General features: G+C 47.5%; 1 protein-coding gene across 5 annotated transcripts in view; it reads right to left on the bottom strand.

Annotated features, from left to right (window-relative positions):
* MYOCD (myocardin) overlaps positions 1-22,402 on the bottom strand; it is an 88,983-nt gene that overhangs the window by 50,496 nt on the left and 16,085 nt on the right. For 3 of the 5 annotated variants that reach the window (XM_066264249.1, XM_066264250.1, XM_066264251.1), the window contains exon 2: positions 8,797-8,862. In XM_066264249.1, the coding sequence (XP_066120346.1) occupies positions 8,797-8,862 (66 nt within the window). Of the gene's footprint in view, positions 1-4,039; positions 4,086-8,796; positions 8,863-21,855; positions 21,930-22,402 lie in introns of those variants that run through there. The other 2 variants (XM_066264253.1, XM_066264254.1) reach the window with 2 other exon arrangements.

Raw genomic sequence — 22,402 nt, 5'->3', positions numbered from 1 at the left:
AAGGGACCTCGGAGGTGATGACACGTGACTCCTCCCACCCTACACAGCAGAATGGGGACATGGAGGCTGGCAGAAGTCAGGTGGCCTGGCCCAGGGTCACGCAGGGAGGGCTGTGGAGCCTAAGTCCTCTGACAACCTAACTTCTTTCCAGCTGTGTGTCCAAGGTGTTCACCACCAGGGGGCACGAGCGCTGGTCAGGCACAGCCCGCAGAGCTGCTAACGACCTCGACGGAGGCCAGCCTCCTTCCTTTCCGCCGTCTGCCCTGCCGGCGACCTCCCCCCTCTCCTCCTGACCTCTGACTCAACTCTTCTGACACAGCCCAGTAGTAGATCGTGGGGCCGCAAAACGTGACATTTTTTCCGCCCGTTCCCCTGGCGCCCTGGAGCAACCCCAGTCAGGAGCCACGACCACGTGCCGTTGTACGTGACAAGGTGGCTCCGAGGTTCCCAGACGGCACTGAGTATTGTCCTGTGTGAGTCTGAACAAGCTGAGGGGTCACACAGTACGCAGTTGTAACATGACTCCAGCAGGTGTCCACTGTTAAGCTACAGGCAATGAAATGTGCTTCCAAATTTCGGCCAGGAAGCCAGGAGAAAAAACTTGGTTTTCTGGCTAGATTGTTGGCGCTTGGGGCCGTGTGCGTGTGTGTGTGCGTGTGTGTGTGCGCGCACACGCGCATACCTCATTCAGTCCTTAAGATCATGCAAAATCTGAGTAATCTGCAAAAGGTTGTGCTGGACACTCAGCCCTCCTGGTGGCTGACTGACTATGTTACCCTTTATTGAGGAACTGCTTGGGAAGGTCCTACGCCTGCTCCCTCTAAATCTGCCGGCCTCTCCCCAGCACTAACAATGCTACCCCCCCCCAAAAAAAAAAACCCGTGCAGAATAGTCCCCACTGGCTGCCTGGGCCAGTGTCCCAGAGGAGCCCCTTCTCCTCCCTTCTCCGAGCAGATGAAGAGGCTTCCCTTCTTATAGAAAAAGGAAATGTGTAGCTTGAACATCACATTTCCTTGTCCTCTAACACCAGTTTTTCTTGGCCGCTTTCACTCTTTAAAGGGGCTTCTTTGCCAACCGTGCCCTTTCCAATGCCCCCCTCCACTCTTGTCCTGACTCGGTGACCCTGAGACAGCGTCTGGTGGAGTGTGCCGTCCCCTTGTGATGCTCACGCACTTCCGCTGATGTGGGTCTGGCCGCCGTCCTTAGTAAGGAAGCTGGCCTCTACCTGCGTCTGATGGGCTGTGAGTTAGATTGCTGGAGTTCTGAAAGCAACTCCCGTTTCCCTAGGCAACCAGATGCTGCCACCCCCCCCCCCCCCTGCTTGATGTCCGGTGGGCCCTTTCTGGTGGATTCATACAATCTGGTCTTCACCTGTGTCCCACACGGTGGTGTTTATCTAAGCAGCTATTCTAGATGGGTGTGGTTTCATCATTTATAATCCAGAAAAGGAATTGATCTGAGTGTGGCCCGATGTGTTAAAAAGAATAACACATCCACTTCCTTACGAACAGCCCCTAAGGGAAGAGCGTGAAGGCATCTTGAGGTATCACTTCCATTTTGAACTCAATTGACTTTCATGGGGTTTAAGACGAGGCAGTGGAATTGATCTAATTCTTTTATCCCCGAGGCCCTGCCATTGTCTTCAGCGGGGTTATTAATTGTTCTAAGAAACGCCGCCCTCCCTGTATCTTAGCGTGTAGAGCTACATAATTCATCACTTGTGGGTGTTAACAATTCCCCTGTGAAATGATTCGCACAGCCCAGTTCTCTGATGCCAGGAGCACAGAGGTCTTCTGGAACCTTCTCACCCAGGGTGGGAGAAGCTATGTGTGTTTAGCAAGAAGGACTTGGGAAGAAAGCCAAAGAGGTCAGCATACTCTAACCGCAAGCTGTTGTCCTCAGGGCTTACGGGCTGTCATATGGGGCACTGGCTTGAGGTCACACTGTGGAAAAATACTCTGCCACGGACATTGGCCTCTTCAGTGACTCCGAAACAATGTGGGTTATAGCCGCCGCCACCCCTGCTCTGCACAGAGGGCCAGCAAAGCCCATGATGCACTGCCCCCGAGCTTACATTTCGGGCCACACATAAAAGACCTCTTTTGCTGCCAACCCTGGGAATATCAAATGGCAAGATTTTGTATTTAGGGGACATTGACATATAAGATCGAAAAGGAGTTTGAAATTCTAAATTAGAAAAAAGAAAAACCACTAAGTCAATGATTTCAAATTAAACGACAGTTGTAAATTCCATCGGCCTCACACCTAACGTGATTCCCCGCCCCGCCCCCCGCCCCGCCTGGAGGAAGATAAACCCCTTTTCACAAGGGAAGCCATGTGCTCACTCGGGGTTCAGTGACGGGCATTTCCTAGTCCTGTCCCTGTAGCTACAGCTCACCAGGTCAGCTGTGTACACACCTTGGCTTTCTTCGAGCTCAGGAAAATAGCCCAAGGTAAGAAGGGGCCCCCTGTGTCGTTCTACACTGCACCCTGACAGTGTCACCTGGACACCTGTCAAACATGCTGATTCCTGGGCCCAAATCCCAGACCGACAGCATCCAAAGCTCCAGAGGTGTGGGCCCTCCAGGGGAAGCTGAGCACCGGTGTGAGAACTGCTTTTCCAGAAGTCTACGGGCCAGGGGGCTCCGCTCTAGGGCCCTTGGGAGTTCAACAAGGAAGCCATGGTTTCCAGGAGTGAATTTCAGTGTCTTAAAAAGCTGACGGGCGAGGGTATGTGTGCCCTGGAGAGGGGGAAAAGTCTGCTTAGGCACACGGGACTGTCACTTTTCACTGCCACTGCCTAGATGCATAATGACCTGGTTCCATTAGTACTGGTCATCCTCACTGGTTGGTGAGCTTAGTTAATCAAAGACAGACATAGGCCTTAATAATTCATATAGGTAGGATTCTTTGGGAAGAAGACAAAACTATGAAAACAGTCGTTCCATGGCAGGGATCAGTCTAACTAAAGAAGTGTTGGCTGACTGGACCTTGGGGAGCCATCCGTTAGGCTCTGCTCTTGCTCCGCCATCTCTCACTGGCACACCCTGGAAGCTAGTCCGACAAGCCCTCCTGAGCTCTCGGTCTCCCGCTTATAAAATGGGTTTCGGAAAGCTGCCGGACCTCGCTGTGCCTCACTCGTACAGACCAATGAGATGGGGGTATTTTCCTGCCCAGCAGATGGCTCAGCTGTGTGGCTGTCACCTGTCACTGTGCCATGCAGAAGTGGTCACACTTGGGAAATTCCATTCTGTCCTGGGGTTGGTAATACATCGTCAATTCGGGACCCAAAGGATCATCTTAGGAGGGGGAGGGAGGGTCTTCCCAAGGTAGCTCTTGGATACTTAAAACCTGGCTTGAGCCCTTGGAGAAGGGGATGCAACATCTGGGAACATTTCAGAACTTCTCCTCACAAAGAAGGCTACAAAGACACAAATTCAAAGGAGGCCAATCATGACCCGTGCAGGGGTCGTCAAACTTTTTATAAAAACCGCCCACTTTTGCAGTGCTAGTCAACCTGGTCCCTACCGCCCACTAGTGGGCGGTCCAGCTTTTACGGTGGGCCAATCGCAGCGCTGTTTGGTTGCACGGTAGGGTAGGGACCAGGTTGACCAGCACTGCAAAAGTGGGCGGTTTTTATAAAAAGTTTGAAGACCCCTGTCAGAATGTGGAAAGAAAAGGGGAGAGGGGAGAAGGGGACTAGGGAATTTGGAATTGTTGACTTCAGTGGGTTTGCCACGGAAACCCACCGGGGGTGCCTTGTTCTATCTCTGAATTGGAGGCGTTAGGAAGGAGGGAAGAGGCAGACAGATGAAAACCCTTGTGCCGTGTTCTGCTCAAACAGCCAGCAGGGTGTGTGGTAGGGACGGTGCTGTAGGAGAAGCCAAGTCAGATGGATGCACGGGAGAGGAGAGAAAAGAAAGGCTTTGCCCGGTCCACGTCTCAAAACTATCACGAAGCTGCATGTGGTGTGGGTGCAGGAGCTGCCCCGCCATTCTTCTCGCTATGCAGGAGGGGGGCACAGAGTTCGGGGATTTACCGGGGCTCTGCAGTAGGGAAGTGTGTGGCCGCTGGCTTGGCTTAGTCTGCAAAACAAATAGAGGCGGCAGCGTTCACAGACAGCTCGTCGCAGCTTCGCAGTCCCTGACGCAGCCGACCGGACCGGACCGTGGAACCCAGCGGCCCAGGCATTTCTGTCCTGGCCAGCAGCGGCTTTCTCGAAGTCTCTGTGGGAGGGGGCGGAGCCACAGCCTCCCTGGACCCCGCCTCCTCCGCAGTGCATTGCAGTGCTCTAATCTCGTCCCCTGTGTGCAGGACGGTGAACTAACTGTTCTCTCGCCCTTGGATTCCTCTAGATGAGCCCCCACTTTTATCATTGTATCTCCGTGAGAGATAGAAAGAAAAATTCATTTATATCCTTCGATCTTCCCAGATCCCCACCCCCATGGCAGTGATGTAACATTGTCCAGTATTGTTCCTGAGGACCAATTAGGTAAGGGGTGATTTGGGGGCCCCCACTAGACCACAAGCACTTCGAAACAGAATTTGTGTCTGACTCCTCTGGGCTCCCCTGGGCCTCCCTCGGGGCAGAGTCAGTATGTTTACTACATCGCGGTGTGACCATTCACAGTCTCTGAGCCACAGAGCTGGTCCGCCTTCTGCACCATGCCTTCCGAAGCGCTTGGAATAAAATTGTGACGCTTCAGATTCTGCCCTGTACAGCCATGCCCGAGAGCACGCATGGCGGGTGAGGCCGTTCGTTCGTACGGAATGATGAGCAGATCCGTGGGTCTGCAAGGAGAGGAGGCGAGCTCTGTCTCCCACACAGCCACGAGAAGAGAGAACCCGGATGTCCTCTGCAAGGGGGGGGGGGCAGGGAAGCCCTCCCCTGTGAGTTCTGGTTGGCGGTGACAACATAGGCAATTTGAAATCCCTGTTTTGAGATTCACGAGATCAGAGTTTGGAAATAAGTCCAAACAATGCATTCTTAAATATGCCTACGTGGCCCTCAATTGACTGCAAGAACATGACCTCACGAAGGTGTTAAGGACCGTTTAGAAAGGGCGGATTCCACAGCGGATATCCTACATGGAAAAGCAGCCTTAGAACCTGGGGGAGGTCCGTGCCCGCGGCTCGAGACCCACTCCCACTCTGTTTCAAGTTATTGTAGGAGTTCAGTGCTGGCCTCAGAGCCCCGCCCTCCTTGCCTAAAGTTCAAGGAACAGGCCTTTAAACCGCATTCAGAGCACCCACCGGGGAAAATCCTAAACCGGTAATGCGTCCAGGTAAGAAACAAGTAACCGCCCAGTGACGTGGTTAAAGGGGAACATGTGAAGTCGTTTGTTCCTGGTGGCTGTGAACTCCTGGCTACTCTTTGGCAAACCCACAACCTGCAGGGTGCACGGCCAAGGACAGGGAAGGAATGAAACCCCCTTGGACTAGCTGCACTGGTCAGCTGAAAATTACGCGTGGAAGGGGTCCCTGGAGTCAGCCAGGGGAGAGACCTGACAATTGAACCGTCAGTTTGGCATGCAGTGGAAGCTAGGGCTGCCACGTGGCTGGGTCAGTGACATTCTGTCATGCTCTCTCGGTCACCGTGAGGCGCAGAGTAAGGTGTAGAACCTGAAGCCACCTCAAAGACTATCAGTTTGTGATTGTCATTTCTATCAATGCAACTGAATTTGTGTGTGTGTGGCCACAAAATGCATTGTAGTAGAAACTCAAGTGCTTTTAGAGTTCCCATGATTCTTTCGGATATTCAAGAAGAGAGCCCCGTGTGGGTGGGAATTGGAAGACACAGGCTCAGGCGTCAGCTCCTGCTCCAATACCCGCTAGGAGGGCATACACCTTGTCGCCTCGTGTAAAAGTCAAGATGAATTCTGCCAAAGGGTAGCAGGCGTGTCTGCTGACCAGCTAGACACAGCAGGGCTATATCATGATAACAGAAGAACAGTTAACCATTCACTTGGCCATCAGCTTTCAATTTAGGCAATTTATAACATTTTGAATTTTTTTTTGGGGGGGGGAAGATTGCAAATAGTTCAAATTTTATCGAGAGAGGGTGATTTTTATTAATAATTTTATTTTGCCAGCACTTAAACTCTCACAATTCAGATTGGCAGCAATTGGAACCGTTTTGGGACTCGGCTTTGGGACATTTGGAAAATGTCTTCGGCCTCCTCAACCGCAGTTTATTAAAGTCCGTGGGGCGTGGACGAGGCCAGTGACTTTCCGACTCTGCTCTGCAGAGAACCGGCGCTCTGGGGACGGTACTTGGGGCCGTCGGGTGGGATGAGGGGGTTGAGGAAATGGGCAGAGGCCCCTCCCTTGTTTCAGCCCCCCCCACACACACACTATACCTTCAACAATTAATAATAAAATTGGAAAGCACACAATGAGATGATCTCTCGGATTATCAACTTTTCTTCCCTCCAGCCTAACCCTCTGCCTTCTACCTTTTCTCTCTCATTCCGTTTCAACCAATCCAGATAAAAGAAGGAAGGAAGAAAGAGCCCTCTTGGGGACAGAACGGGTTCCACCTGGAATCTCACCCTTTCTCCTGACCCCTTGAATTTCCCCCGAAAGACAGCCATGCCCCCGGTCGTGTCTCAGCTGCCTGGCACACCGTCCTGCGTCCTCTGCTTTGAACCGAGTTAGTGCCCTTAGGCGAGTAAACACACTGCAGGTATTATATCAGCCCGTACCTGTGATCCCTGACCGGGCTGAAGGGGCGGGCTTTCTCCTCCCCACCCCCCATCTCTTGACAGGTGAAGGGATTCCTCCCTGGTCTGGCTTTCTGAGAACAGCTGGGTCGTCAAGCTTTTCCGGGCTGGTCCTGCAGGGGACTTGGTCATTGGCTGGGCCTGCTATGTCTCGGACATGTCCCTGTGGAGAATCTACACCTTTGGAAAGCTGCATTGGGGGCGGGGGGCTGAAGACTAAGGAAAACTGATGCTGTTGAATTAACCTTTATCGTTTTGTTATATTAAAAAGAAAAAAAAGTCATTTTCTTATACCTAGGACCCCTCACCCCCGTCATTATCTCGATGCAATGAGCCACAGATACAAAACTTCTGTCAAACCGTATTTCATTCATTTGTATGCTATCTGATTCCGGAACTCCTGAAGAACAGTCTGCACAAATGGACAATTGATTTACCCAAGCGACGTAGAGCTGTTATTTTAATAATGGAACACAGGGTTAATTCCTATCTTATTGGGTGGTTTTAATGGTTGCCAGAAGTTTAATCCTATTAACCTCAAAAAAAATAAATAAATGAAAAGTTTACTCTCATCCAAATGCAAGCTGCAAGATTCAGGCTCAGGGAATTGAAGCACATGGGTGGACCATTAAATCTATTGCAAACAGCTGGAGGTGGCCTAACAGTCCTGGGTCTGCCCACTCCGTTTGCCCTTCTAGAAGGACGACAAAGAAACCCCAGTGTGGGCACAGATTATGTTAATACTATTCCAATCAGTGGCGCAGGGTGTATAGACTGTGGTCTGTGGAAACGGTCCCCAGGGGCCGCCCTTGCCTACAATCCTAGTGAACAACTCTTTCAGATAATGGTTAAGCGAATCAGATTTTACACATTTTGTGGCGGAGTTCCCAAAAAGACTGATCTCGTCAGCCCCCAGTGAAGCTGTCTGTCACTGAGTGGACCTGAAGTCTGCAGACCTTGGGTCTCTCCTCTGTCTTGAGCATGTCCCCAAGCAGTGTGACTAAAAGGAATGAGGCCACACACAGGCGTACTATGCTGGTTTCTCGTCCTGTTATGCACATGTTATTTAAGCGGTTTTTAAATGACAGGGTGAGTTGTTTCTTTCGTGTTTAGCAAACTTCTAAACAAAAAAAAGGTTGGGTTTAGCCATGAACCAAAAGCTCCTTTTGCAATACAAAGGCAAAGCCTGAAAAATTCTTAGTTCTCTTTTGGCTCTGAACCCAGAATGATACTCAGAATGTTTAGATCTTAAATTATAGTGCTCTAATATTACCCCCTGCGGGTCATTTTACCAAGGACAAATTTCCACTTGTTTCCCACTAAACCCTGAAGGACTGGTCATGGCAGGGACCTGGATTTCTGCAAAAGTCATTATGAATCTTAATTTTTAAATTTTCTTGGGGGAGGGAGCTAGAAACTGTGATTGAAAAAGCTTGAACTGGGACTTCATCCATCCAGAGAACCTTTTTTTTTTTTTTTTTTCTTCTCTCTTTCTACAGAAAACCAAAAGTTAGCTTTAATTGCTAAACTGGTAAAAAAAAAAAAATTCAAATATATCTTTTTAAAAAAATATGCTAACCCTTCTTCTTTGATCCAAATCATGGCCGGTAAGTCAGTATTCTACCACCTATGCTAGAGCGGTGTTGCTACTCAGCAACCCAGAGGGAAAGCAGGGGGCAGAGTTCAAGGCACTGTGGACGCGGAGCGTCCCAAAGGAGTGCAACCCAGGAGGCGAGAAGAAGATGAAGCGATGAATGAATGCTTCCGGAAAGAAGAGGGATTCTATCGCCTTTTGAAAGTAAGAAGCGTGAACGGTCAGTGTTGACCCTAAAACCAAACCCACCACACTGAAATGTCCGGGAGCCACCCACCCTGTGCGTGAGCGGTATCCGGGACACAGCCTCCCTCCCGGGTCTGACGTTTCTGGTGCTATGGAAGCTGTGAAGGTGCACGGAGCTTAGACAAAATGACCTCGGAGGTGCTTCCAGCTCCCAAATCACACGCGGGCTCCCCCCCCCCCCATAGTGTCCCAAACAAGGGAATCCGTCCCTAAGGCGAAGACACAGCTACTCACGTGGTAGGATGCCTCGGTTAGCCAGCTGTTCCTGTGTCCTTCTCTGTTGAAGTCGTAACTGCAAAACTTAGAAAAGGAAGGGTCAGTCTGTGAGTTTTGGCCCAACGTGGTCACAATCTCATATTTTCAGCACACATTTTTTTTTTTTGCATGGCTCTCCTCTCTCTCTCTCTCTCTCTTTTCCCCCTAGAACCGTTGTGAAAAGTTTGTGTTAGGTACATTGTCATTCCTGTGTCAGACCTAGAGAAAAACACTGATGAGGGACACTGAGGGGGTGGCAGGATTCTTCAGTGAGTTAGTAATAAATGAGGAGGAGACTACTTGTCTCCTCTTTTAATGAATGTTATTTTCACAGCCCTCAGCTCCCTTCTGTCCCCACGATCAATCCACTCAATTCTTCTGGGAATGTTTGTATAATTTTAAGAGGGGAGACGGAGTCAAGAAAGCGTAGGCTTCGGAAGACTCGCGTGGGTTTACATCCCATCTCTAAGCAACTTCCTAGGTGAGTAGCTCTGGGGAAGGCCACCCTGACCTTCAGTTTGCTCGTTTGCAAGTAGGAACAGTGCCGACGTCGCAGTGTTGCTATCAAGTATGAGAAAACACAGCGTAGGCAGATAGTTCAGCAGAGTGATTGAGTCAAAGTCAGTCATGGATCAACGGTAGCATTACAAGACTTTGGAATCCATCTGTAAATTCTAAGAAGGGCCCCTGGTGTCACGCTTTGCACAGTCAATAGGTACTCTATGTAGAAACATTATAGAAAAGCTTCCAGGAGGAAAAAAACACCCGACTGCTAAAGTAGCACTGCCATTCAGTATTATGGGATGTGTGTCCTCTAGGGCAGTGGTCCCCAACCTTTTTTGGGCCATGGACCGGTTTAATGTCAGAAAATATTTTCACGGTCCGGCCTTTAGGGTGAGACGGATAAATATATCACGTGACTGAGGTAAGCGTCAAGAGTGAGTCTTAGACAGATGTAACAGAAGGAATCTGGTTATTTTTAAATTTTTTTTAATTTAATTTTATTTTTTTCAGAGACAGAGAGAGAGTCAGAGAGAGAGAGAGATAGGGACAGACAGGAACGGAGAGAGATGAGAAGCATCAATCATCAGTTTTTCGTTGCAACACCTTAGTTGTTCACTGATTGCTTTCTCATATGTGCCTTGACCGTGGGGGCTACAGCAGACTGAGTAACCCCTTGCTCGAGCCAGCAACCTTAGGTGAGCTTTTTTTTTTTTTTTTTTTCCTCAATCCAGATGAGCCCGCGCTCAAGCTGGCGACCTTGGGGTGTCGAACTTGGGTCCTCCGCATCCCAGTCCAACGCTCTATCCACTGCGCCACCGCCTGGTCAGGCCATTTTTTTAAAAAATAAAACATCATTCAGACTTAAATATAAATAAAATGGAAATAATGTAAGTTATTTATTCTTTCTCTGCGGACCGGTACCAAATGGCCCACAGACCGGTACTAGTCCACGGCCCGGGGGTTGGGGACCACTGCTCTGGGGCCTCTTTTCTCTATGTTTATATAAGACCAATTATAAGTTTCCCTCTGTGAGCTACCTTCTATTAGTAGTGTTATGTCACAGGTATATTCCCATACTATTTAACACCCTTCAAAGCATATGATATTTTGTAGCTGCAGAGTACTTTATTTTTTGTTATTCTCTGTCAGTTATTGAACCAAATGCCCACTATTGGATATTTAGTTTGTTTTCAATAGTTTACTATGAGAAACATCAGTGGACGTTCTTCGCAGTTACTGTTGGCCCACAGTCTCGACGTTATTAAGGGTGCCCTCCAGGGAGGGGAGGTGTCCCGTTTGAAGTGTCCTGTGTGCAGGCTTGGGCTCAGAAGGCGAACAGCTCTTGCTCAGAAGATGTTCTGATTCTCTCCTCACTAGTGAAGGGGCCGGCTGGCCACTGCCCCTGGCCCTTAGCTCCCATGCCCCGGATGCCGCCTCACTCCTGCTGTCCACTGCAGCTGGTGGCCTGGCTGCCGTTCCGTGCTCCATGCCTAAAGAGAGTGGCCGGGGAGCCAAGGTCGTCCCGGCCCAGCGGCATTTGTCCCTGGGAGGCATCTTCTGCAGGTTTGGGCAGGCTCTGCTGCTGGAGGTGGGGCTGGAACGACCGCGTCCTTTTCTGTGGCGACTCCCCTGCCCACGGGAGAGCCCTGGCACCCCGGGCCGCAGGCCTGTGCTCGGGGAGGCGGCCTTTCTCCCGGGCTTGGCAGTCCCCAGCCACTGCCCGGCTTCCTTCCCTGCTGTCTTTCTGTGCTTTGCTGAGCAGCAACGGGTTCCCCGCGTTCAGCGTGCCGAGGCCACTCTGTCCCCATACCTGCTGGCCATCCTCCGGTGCGCCACCGTAGCTAAAAGCTGAGCAGAGGCTGCTTTTCCACCCGCGCCTTCCCCCCTACTCCTCGTTCTCGCCGCCGACCAATTCCAGGTGTCCACAGGGCTCTCCTTCACCTCCCGGCACCGACGGAGAGGGCGTTCCTGGGGCCTTTTCCACGTCATCCAGACATGTTCTTTCATGCTTCTGACATCTGGGTGTCAGTCTTGGTTAGCTTCCAGAACCAAAGCTTCTCTTCTTAAAAATGGACATTTGCCTTCTTCTGTCAGGGTTTTAAGCCGCGTGTTTGCACTGAAGTTGCCTCTTGACTCGAGGTTCTGGGCGCTGGGTCCTGACTCGCTCATCTGCCTGTGCCTGCTATACTTGTTCAGGACTCCACCGTCTCCATTGCTCCAGACGCAGGACAGGTTTTCACGTCTGGCTGAGAGAACCTATTTTCCTTTCTTATAAATGTTTCTTGACAGCTCCAGCCCACCACCTCCACCCCTGCTCCCCAAATGAACTTCAGGACCAGAATAGCAAGTTCCTCCACTACCCTAAGCACTACCTCTCCAAAAGAAGAGGGAAATGTTTCTTTCATATTTTATAATCGTCAGTGTAAACTCTCTTATAAATTCAGAGAAGCAGCCCTCTGCTTACCGATTATTAATGAATATTTAGAAACTTCTGGATCAACGATAGTGAAAGACCAGGAATAGGTTCCCTGCATGCAGCTGGGACCGGGACTGGGCACCCAGCTCAAGAATGGGAGTTAGAATAGCTTTACACACAGCTGGGCTGCAACCAGAACACGGCACCGGCTGGTCCCCAGGGGAGGAAGAATCAGGTGCAACTGTGCAAGGTCTTTGAGAGTTTCCGGTTGAAGCAGGGGAGATGTCAGGATTGATGGATATTATCGCATTTCTCTTACCACTTAGACAGCCACCTTTGCCACATGCCCAGACCTGGTGGGTGGAACCTTTTATTTTTAGAGAAAGAGAGAGAGAGAGACAGACAGACAGACAGACAGATAGGAAGTGGGGGGGGGGGGAGATGAGAAGCATCAATTCATGGTTGCTTCAATTTAGTTGTTTATTGATTGCTTCTCATATGTGCCTTGACTGGGAGGTTCAAACTGAGCCAGTGACCTCTCTTGCTCAACCAGTGAACTTGAACTCAAGCCAGTGACATTGGGCTCTAAGTCAGTGACCTTGGGCTCAAGCCAGCAACCTTGGGCTTCAAACCAATGACCCTTGGGTTCAAGCCAGTGAACGAGGGGTCATATCAACGATCCCATGCTCAAGTTGGCACCCCTGTGCTCAAACCAATGAGCTTGCGCCCTAGCCTGCAATCTCGGGGTTTTAAACCGGGGCCCTCAGCATGCCGGGTCAATGCTCTAGCCACTGAACCACCACAGGTCAGGCCGGGCAGAACTTTGTAAGATGCAGAAGGGAGGCAGCTTGATGAGTGGAAAGCACAGACTCAGCTCTGACCCCACGAAGCTGGGTAACTTTAGCCAAGTCACCACACCTGTGCGTCCTAGCCTTCTCATCCAGAGAGAGTAGTAATGTTAATATCAATCACAAATTACAGTAACGATCTCACAGGATTACTGGGATGAAGTTAATGAGTTAGCCACTTTCTCAACTACACAAAGCTATCAAATACCTTTCTGTTTTATGTATGAAAATGGTTGCTTCAGGAGAAAGCCCACCCGTTCAGTTCTGGTTATAGAATCTGAAGAAGGAAAGGGAATTTTAAGTTGCCGTGGGAGCACCAATGTGTAACTTGAAAAGTCCCTGCTGCCTTAAATGTCAGCCAGGACAAGACATCCTGTCTCTGGAAGGAGAGAGTACAAATTGGGAAAGAAGGATTTGTAGGACTCTTGTAGGAAGAGGCCACTGAGGACACAGGTGACAGGCTGTAGAACGAGGCGGGGAAGGTGGAAGACAGAAGGAGGAATGAATGGATGAGGCTGACTCATTCACTCATTGAGATCACTTCTTTCCTCTTCTGGATTTCTTCTTTGATTTCTTCTTTCTGTCTCTCCAGCATTGATAAAACTGAGAAGTACCAGTCTCTGGGTCAAAAGTTCTTGTACAAATCAGCTCATGGAGACCTCTCACAAACAAATCCCACAAGGACTGTGCATTATTATTATTCCATGTCACAGCTCATGAAGCCCAGAGGGTGGACGTCGCTCATCCAAGGCCACAGAGTTAGAAGTGAGGGAAGCAAATTTCAAACCCCTGACGTTGGACTCTTCAAGTTTCACCTCATGGGTGCAAATTTCAAGTGAAGCTATTTGGATGATAAAAGAGTAACCTTTCCCATGTTATACCTTGTGTTTGAAAGGCACCATTTGGGAGGGGAGTTAACTTCGTGAAGAATTAGGAGCCACTAGAACACGAGGAACATTTCACGCTACCTCCCTCGTAGGTAACTCAACGTTAGCAACCCTCAGCTCAGCATCACTGCCCTCAGTGTCTCCATAGCAACCGTCAGGCAGGGTACCATTCTCTTCTCGGCAGCTGGGTGACCGTTATTAACTGACATAGGTTACAGGCCCAGTTGAGTATCCAATTAGGAGGAGGATCCCGGATCCTGAATGCTCCCAGACTCTGACGACATCACACCAGAGTTGTTGCCATGGTTTCGGTGAGAGTATATTGCTTTTCTGAGGATTGCAAAACACTTTACGTTCCAAAAAACCCATGCTCGCTCGTTCCTGACAGTGTGGAAAATGTGTCTCCTTGGCTGAAATGTTCCTCTTGAGTCCAACCCAAAGATGACATTTTTAGGAAAGTTTGAGAAGAATCCTGTGGCTGTTACTGAGTCACGATAGGGTAGAAATGGGTCTTTTCTATTTAAAGAGTTCTGTGCTACTGTTTGAAAATGTCACATTGCTAGGGAACGGTGCAAATGGAAAACTTTCCGTTTGCCATCAACAAAGAAAGATCTTCACTGCATGTGAAACGATGGAATTGAAGAGACGCTGAGATACCTGCCTAACTAGAGTAACAGGTTGATGGGCATTTAATTTAAGATTATTGGTCTGAATCCACGCTGTTCTCTAAAAAGAGATCACTCACCTAGAATATAGCACATGTAATTCTAGACCTCATTCTGCTCCTGCACAGTTATTACTCTAGACAGGTCCCCGAATCTCTCTGGATCTCAGTTTCAATATAAACCCAAAGATTAGATTAGATTAAATTAGTAGAGTAGATTGATGATTAGATTAGATTAGATTGATTAGGTCAGTATTTCCCCAATTCACCTGATGAGAATTACTTGGGTCCTGAAAAACAAAAACAAAAGCAAAAACATTTCTTTGACCCTTTTCCCAGAGACTATCGTCCAGTAAGTCTAGGGTCTATTGAAAAGATATTTTAACAAACATTCTAGGACATGTGGTGGAAGAAAATGTAGGTTTCAGAAATAGAAATAAGCAAGGATATTATGTGCCAAAATGAAACCACATTTTTATACTGTTTTGTGCCTTGCTTCTTTTTACTGGCAAAAGAATTTTCATGTAGGTGTGTCCGTGTAGACTCCCATTTCTAATGGCTGTCAAGTGTTTCATCACGGTCCAGTATCTTTTTAACGAACCCCGTTTTAATGTATATTTAATTTCCTTCCTCCAGAAACGACGTATCATTTTGTACGGCTACTAGGATTGTGCTATTACACTATACCCTATTAACAGTAGATGATGCTATTGAAGAAGATAGCTTTGCCAATGGAATGAGTAATAATCACATCTCATTGTATGAATCAAACATGTTCCCACGGATTTATTGACTCTTGCTCTCTTTCCTTTTGTGAACTTCCTGATAACGTTCTTTGCAAATTTTTCCATTGAAATTTTTTTTGTTGTTGCTATAGATTTGGGAAAGCCATTTATATCTGAAGCACACCCAGCAGTCATCTATGTTGTAAATTTCCCCTGAGTTTTACTCTGCCATCTAATCTTGTTTGGGAGAATTCTTGGCATTTAACAGTATTATATGCAATCATTTAAGAACTCTTTTGTGATTTCTATCATTGAAGTATATTTAGAAAGATCTTCTCCATATCCAGATTTTATATCCACTTAAATATATTATTATATTTTTATGTTTTTAGTTTTTGCACTTGACTTTGCTGTTGCATCAGGAATTAAATTTTTATATAGTATTAGGAAAGACTTCAACTACTTTTTCAAATTCTTAACTAATTATTCTAACAATTTTTATATCAAATGGATCGTACATATCTACATATTTTAGATAATCCATATACTTCTGGATATCATGTTTGTCATAAGTATATACTTATAATACCTTGAATCTGTTTCTGCTTCTTCTTTATAGTCTGACCTAAATAATTTATTTTGTGTAGTGGCAGGCTGGATTGATACTTGACTTAAATGTATACTTTGTAGGGGGTGGGAGTCTAATTTGGAATACCCTGAATCCCTCAGGTACACAATCCTAGTTCAGATTCCCCAAAGCTAGCCTTCAAAATGATTTCCAAATAATTCCAAAATTTCGAGGGACCAGAAAGTAGAGAGGAGCTTCTGCCCCACAGAGGCGGCATGTCGAATTGAGAGAGTAGTTTAATTTGCATAAGGGTTGTGCGTCTGTGTGAACGTCTACATACAACATACAGTATACACAGAAAGGGCCAGCTTCCTGTGGTGAAACCTGAGTCTGAGCCTGCTCCGAAGGTACTGAGGGTTTCCGGGAAAAGGGAGAAGACAAAAGAGAGAGCCAGGATGGGGGGAGAGGTAGAAAGAAGTGAAGAAAAGGAAACTAGAAAAATGTTTAATTTCTTTTTAATTTCTTTATTGTGAGTGTGTGTGTGTAGGTGTGTAAATATCCTCCTGCTACTCAACTGTTGTTTTTTTTTTCCCCTACCAAATCCTTAATTTTTCTTAAGCAAGTTCCCCTTAGCCTCATTTGGCCTGTTGTCTGTGCCGCCTACTTGCATTACCCTCCACAGTCTCTAAGAATAGTCGTATTTCTCAAGGAACACCAGAATGCATGGTCTAAAAAGATGTATTTTTTCCCCCTGAACTACCAGTTAATGTGTTTTTAAACTTTACCAAGTCATAAAATAATTTACGTTTGCTATCCATGTAGTAAAACCATACGGGGGTGGGGGAGAGAAGCAGTATATGTAAAACTCTAGAAAAATAGCCACTGATAAAGAAAATAAACGGTGTGTCCTCATAGTAACGAACCATGTATTCGCCATCTATAGAGTCATCTTCCTCTCTCTCCTCTAGTGTTCCACGAACTCTCGTCCCTCCAGGAATGGCTCCGCCATGGTGATGTGGGGAGGTGAAAATAATTCCCCAAACTCTGCTAAGTAAACCTGAATGTCACCCTCTCAATACACTTCACAATAATGATACAAGGAGTGAATCCCTCTGAGCTCCAGTCCCCGGACCCATGAAGGGAAGGAATAAGTTAGAATTAGGTACTTTCAAACATTCTAAAAAAATTACTGGAAACATTTTTTTTTAAAGCTGAACTATTACATGGAAGGAAAAAGTAACAGCAAAGGGGTGAGCGATAAAAGTAGAACCTCGTAAAATGTCAAAGTTCCGTGGAGCAGAGTTTGAAGATTGTTGGATTGGGTGGCCCCTAAATCCCTTCCAACTTAAAGATATATATTTTTTTATTTAGGTATAAAAAAATAATCTTACACCTCCCAGGAGATACTGTTTAAAACAGATGGGGTAATTTTATCCAGGAAAAAGAGCTGGGAGTGGGTTGTAGGGGACCATTGAACTAACATGACTTCATTCTCCCAACTCATCTTGGTCCTTTGAACTCATCCTGATCCTTGTGAGTGAGTGAAGCCTCACGAGCACAGGAAAGTTTCCGATTCCAGCAGAAGACCAAGCACAGGGCCCTTAGCAACGGCAGCAGAAGGAAGCCTCCTGCAACATCAGCAGACAGTGTTGGGCTCTCGCTTCTTTACAATGGACTCTCATCTCCTGCTGGAACCTTCTATACTCTGCCTGGAAACCACCCCTTGGTAACTCCCAGAGCTGTCATTTCTTCAGATCCACGATAATACTTGTGTTCTCGTTGCTTTGTACTTTTCCCATGTTCTGCATACACAGTAGTAAGCCCTATATCTAAATGTAAATTTTTAGTAATTTAAATGTTGGATGATCAGATGCTAAATTTCAGAACTTCATAGAAAATCAAAGTAAGTTGTATTTAAAAAAAGATAGTTTGCCTCCACTTCTGCTTTGCACCTAGGCGAAATACTTAGTAACTAGTGCTTAGAAATTCTCTCGAAGTTCTTTCTGACACAACGTATCAACGGGGTGTCCCTTGAAAGTCAGGTGAAGGTTCAGGAGACCAGGCCTTGTTTCTCTCACTAGATGGATATGTGACCTTGGTCAAGACAGTGCACATCTTCCCTTTCCTCTTTTGTAAATCAAGAAAGATGGACAGTGATCCCAGAGGCTCCTGAAAGTGTGAACATTTCATGATACTTGGCTTCATTTTGGACCAGGGTCTGTCTTTATATGTCTCAAATTCAGGCCTCCGGGATTTTTCTTAGTCTGTAGAGTTTTTCCCCATGAGATGACAATATTTCTTCTAAAGGTGCTTAGTGTTCTGTTCAAAATGGAAAGATTGCAAAGCCGTAGCCTACCAAGGGTTCGGAAAAGATAGTTGTGTAGTGTAGGGTCCCAAAGTGACCCAGAGGGAAAGTGTGAGCTGGACTACTTATTACGTTTATGAATGAATGCCACAGGACCCTTCAGAGGACTTAAGATCACCAGGCCAGTCTGGTGGTCATGTATTTATCTACCCATTCAGCTGCTCAAAAAGCATCCAGCATTTCCTTATTATTTGCTGAGGTATCTCTAGGTAGTGAGGATGATACAAAGTAATTTAAGGCATGCATAGTCAAGTAAGGAAGAGAGGACATACACATTTGAGTGAAAGTGTTAGCAACATACAATTAAAAACGCAGGTACGTAGAAGGAGGACTGGACCTTTAAGTAGAAGAACACCTTTACATTTTCAAGTAAGAATCATACGAGTAAGATGACTGATCAAGGGCATAGTTTAACTCTATGCTGTCACCACCTGAAGTTTTAATCATTTTTTGAACAAGGGTCTTGAATTGTCATTTTTCATTGGGCCTCACAAATTATGTACTGTCCCCCTACTCCCCACCCCTGCCCCGGAATATTGCCTCGGTCAAAGAAAAGGATTTTACTGTGAAGGTATAAAAGATAATAGTAAAAAAGAGGGTGAGAATTCAATGACAAAAAGCCTCAAATGCTATACTGGAAAGTTTGGACTTTCTCCTGCAGAAAGAGCAGGGCTAGCTTTGTTTTTGTGTGTATGTGTGGGGTTTTTTGTTTGTTTGTTTGTGGGTTTTTTTTTTGAGCTACAGAGTAACTTGGTAACATTAAGCTTTTAGAATGACCAATCTCATGTTCATCTGAATGGGGAAGACACTGCTGGTTTGAGGACTCTTATCGTGATCTGTGGGTAGGACAAGAAAAGCCCACTTGAGAACAAAGAGGAGAGAGGGAAGATTTGAGAAAAAAGTGTGAAAAATTTACTATGTCTTGATAATCAATGAACAAAAGAAAGAGAGAGAGGCAAGAACAGGTGAGTCAAATCTACATGACAATTTTTTAAACCGGACTTTTTGCAAAAATCAAAGTGAAACAACAAGTTAAAGTCCTGATACTATGATTATTCACAGCAAAATTGGTAGAGCTGCTAAGAGCCTTAAAGGGAATGCTTTTATCTGGGAACTTGACAGTAAGGTGAACACACTTACGTCATTCATTCATTGACTATTGTTTGACCACCCACTATACTTGCAGGCACCGTATTAGACATAGAAGGTTCAGTTGTGAATAAAACTGGAGGAGGGTTCCGCCTAAGTAAATTTTGAAGTCTAGGGAGAGAGAGATGTTGAAGAGTCACTGCAGAAATGTCATGAAAAGAGTTACGTGGGGTTTGGGAATTAGAGAAACCCTTTCAGGTCCTTTCTCCCAGGATGCTTTGTAACAAGATGCTGCTAAACCCACACTACTTACTTCGCTTCCTCACAGTCCCACCCAACAGCAGCCAGATTGACTTTCTTTTTATCTTTTTTTCCTTAAGTGAGAAGTGGGGAGGCAGAGCGACAGACTCCTGCATGTGCCCGACTGGGATCCACTTGGCAAGCCCACTAGGGGGCGATGCTATGCCCATCTGGAGCCTTTGCTTTGTTGCTCAGCAACCGAGCTATTTTAGTGCCTGAGGTAAGTCCATAGAGCCATTGTTAGCCAAGGGAAAGAGAAAAAGAGAGAGAGAATGAGAGAGAGAAAGAGAGAGAGAGAGAGAGAGAGAGAGAGAAGGGGGAGGGGTAAAGAAGCCCATGGTTGCTTCTCCTGTGTGCCCTGACCGAGAATCGAATCCAGAACTTCCACATGCCAGTCCAACACTCTACCACTGAGCCAACCAGCCAGGGCCCGGGTTGACTTTCATGTAGACACCCTGACATAGAGACATTATTGCCTTCCAGTGTCCTGTCCAACATAGGTCATTAGGAAGCTGTTGGCTAATGGATGAGATCCTGGAAAGCAGAAAACAGGGCCATGATTGGAAGCTTCAGGTCCCTCCCAGAGCTGAAAACTGATGTTGTGGGACCCATATTTATAGCTCTAACTGCCATCTTCTCGCCCCAAGGGTGGCCCGCCCAGAGCACTCCTTTTTCTAGCTGGCATTATCTGAATCTGGGAGAAGCCACGCTTCCTATGAGCAGCGTAAGTCACTCGTGGGTCTGACGTGTTCTTCCGTGGGGTACCCGGGCAGGAAATCACTGGGTAAAGAGGAGACAGAGCCACCAGAGATAGAAAGCTGGGGGAAGTGTGGCCTGAGAGACCCTGCTGTCCAGGCTGCTTCTGCCCCGATCCTGGCCCCAGTTTCCAACAAGGCCGAGGACCGGGAATTATTTTTGCGCGCAGCGCTGACGCCTGAGAACACTCTGCCCCTTGCCTTCTGAGTCCAGGTACCAATAATAACTGCTCTCTGGCCAGCCACTGCCCTGTGTGCTGATGCCTTAGCCAAGTGGGCACAGTAACCAAGAACAACACGGGCCCGACCATCCACCCGTCTACGGCTGGGAGCATCCGGAGAAGAGACGGAAACAATGATCAGCTCACGGAGGAAGCCCTCTGTGGTCTGGAGGAGGAAGGAGCGAAAGGGGGCTGGCCTGGCCTGCGTGGCCCTCACAGATGAGCAGGCGCCCCCCGGAGAGGCTGGGACCAGGCACACGCTGTTCTCTCTGAATCCTAACACGCGTTCTGACGCTGCCCCCTTTAGAAAGGTTGAGAAACATTCATTCAGGCTGGCTTCTTGCTCCGGGCATTTGGAGGACAGAACAGAGGAGAACACTCAAATCCAAGAGAGCTCTAACTCTGCAACCTTGCAAACATTACAGGGAACTAGTAGTGGAGTAGATTCAGCAGAGGGTCACATCAGAGATGTGGAAGATAAAGAAGAAACACCTAATCAGTAAAGCGAAAGGCAAAAAGAATAAAAAGAAACGAGGATGGTTGAAGTAGCTTCTGGAACAACTTTAAGTGCATCAACATTCGCATCAAGGGATGCTAGAAAGAGAAGAATGATAGCAAGGCATTGAAAAACCTATGTGAAAAAAATAATGACAAAAACGTCTCTAACCTAGTGAAGAAAGTAGACATACAAGTCCAGGAAGCACAAGTCTCAGAACTACCACAACGTGGCTTCGATGACCGAGCCTCGGGCACGGTCTGAAGTTGTTTTAGGTAGAGATCTGTTCACACAAACACTGGAAGCTTGGCTTTCCCTAAGCACCGCACTCTCAGTGTGTCAAAATATTTGAAGAAGAGTAATTCGTGCCTCAGAAAGAATTCTCTCTCACTCACGACGCTGCCAGTTTTGTTGTGAGCCGACGGCTTTTATGTCACAGGATTTCAAGACGTTAGAAGAAGAGGACCACGCACGGACCTCAAGTGGGGATGCCCAGGGGCTTACCGTGTCACTAAGGGGCAGAACTCACAGTTTGCACGCTCTCGGAGGGGACAGGCTGAGACCTTCAGAGACTGTCAGAGAGCTCCCGCCAGCTCTGGTCAATTCGGGTGCCTGTGAGAAGCAGTACAGGGGGGTAGTCGCTGAAAACATGGACTGTGAAGTGAGGGGCTCGTGAGTTCAAGTCCCAACGTTTCTGTTCATGAATCGTGACATTTCGCTAATGGCGAGGCGCTTCGGTGCTTCACTCAGGAAGGGAGGGGAACAAGAGTGCCTCCCTGTGGGATTGTTGTGAGGGTTAAATGAGTCACACATGCTTAGAGCGCGCCCAGAAACACATAATTCTTGGGGTGCAGTGAATCTCCCCAAACCTCTGTCCGGGTTGGAAGGACAGACCAGCAGCAGGCCGCCCTGTCATCGGAGCTGCCCCGTGAGGAGAGCTGCTCAGCGGCAGGAACTTTTTCTTCCATCACAAACAGGTCCCTGAAGTCCAGAACAGAAACTCGGCAACTGACATAAACAATTTCAAACAATAATATCAGAAGACAAATCGCTCCATTTGGGCATCAAGATTCCTCTCGGAGGCTTTCCCCGCTTGTTTATGTGGTCCGTGGCCCAGAGCCACGAGCGAATTAAGCAGACAGCGTGCGCACGCCCGGAGGTGGTGGGAGGGGCCCGCGGGGAAGGGACCTGCCATCTGACCTGCTTTCCTTGAGAGCTGTTGCTGGAGGAGATTCCTTGAGAAACGGACCTTATGACGTGTGTGTTCCTCCTTGTGTCCTGCTGCTCACTGAGAGGGGTCCGAGATCTGAGGCCAGGAGATCCAGGCTCCAGCCCTGCTTTGCTGTGTGTGTGTGTGTGTGTGTGTGTGTGTGTGTGTGTGTGCGTGCGCGCATGCGTGCCCGCGTCTGCCTAGTGAATTTCAGCAGGTCATTAACCCTTTTTGAACCACCTTGGTTATTCATCCCTCTAAGCCAGGTGTCATTATAAAATGCCGTTATACCCAAGTAGGCAATTGCCGACATCAAACTAAAGCTCCTTCCGCAGGGATAAGTTACTACACGCATATTAATGAAGCTAATGTAGGTACCCGATGGATAACTGGGTGAGAATTTGAAACAGATGAGTTATTAGAACTTGGAACAAAGGGTATAGTTTGTGAGGGCAAGGAAAAGAAATCATTCTCAAATTAAAAGGAAATTTTTTTTCCCCACGTCCCCGTAGTCTTTGTCTATATATTTACTTCTTT

Source organism: Saccopteryx bilineata, chromosome 2 (genome assembly GCF_036850765.1).
Source record: "Saccopteryx bilineata isolate mSacBil1 chromosome 2, mSacBil1_pri_phased_curated, whole genome shotgun sequence".
Taxonomy (NCBI): Eukaryota; Metazoa; Chordata; class Mammalia; order Chiroptera; family Emballonuridae; genus Saccopteryx; species Saccopteryx bilineata.
The sequence above is the reverse complement of the archived record's forward strand: the minus strand, read 5'-3'. Positions and strand labels throughout refer to the sequence as shown.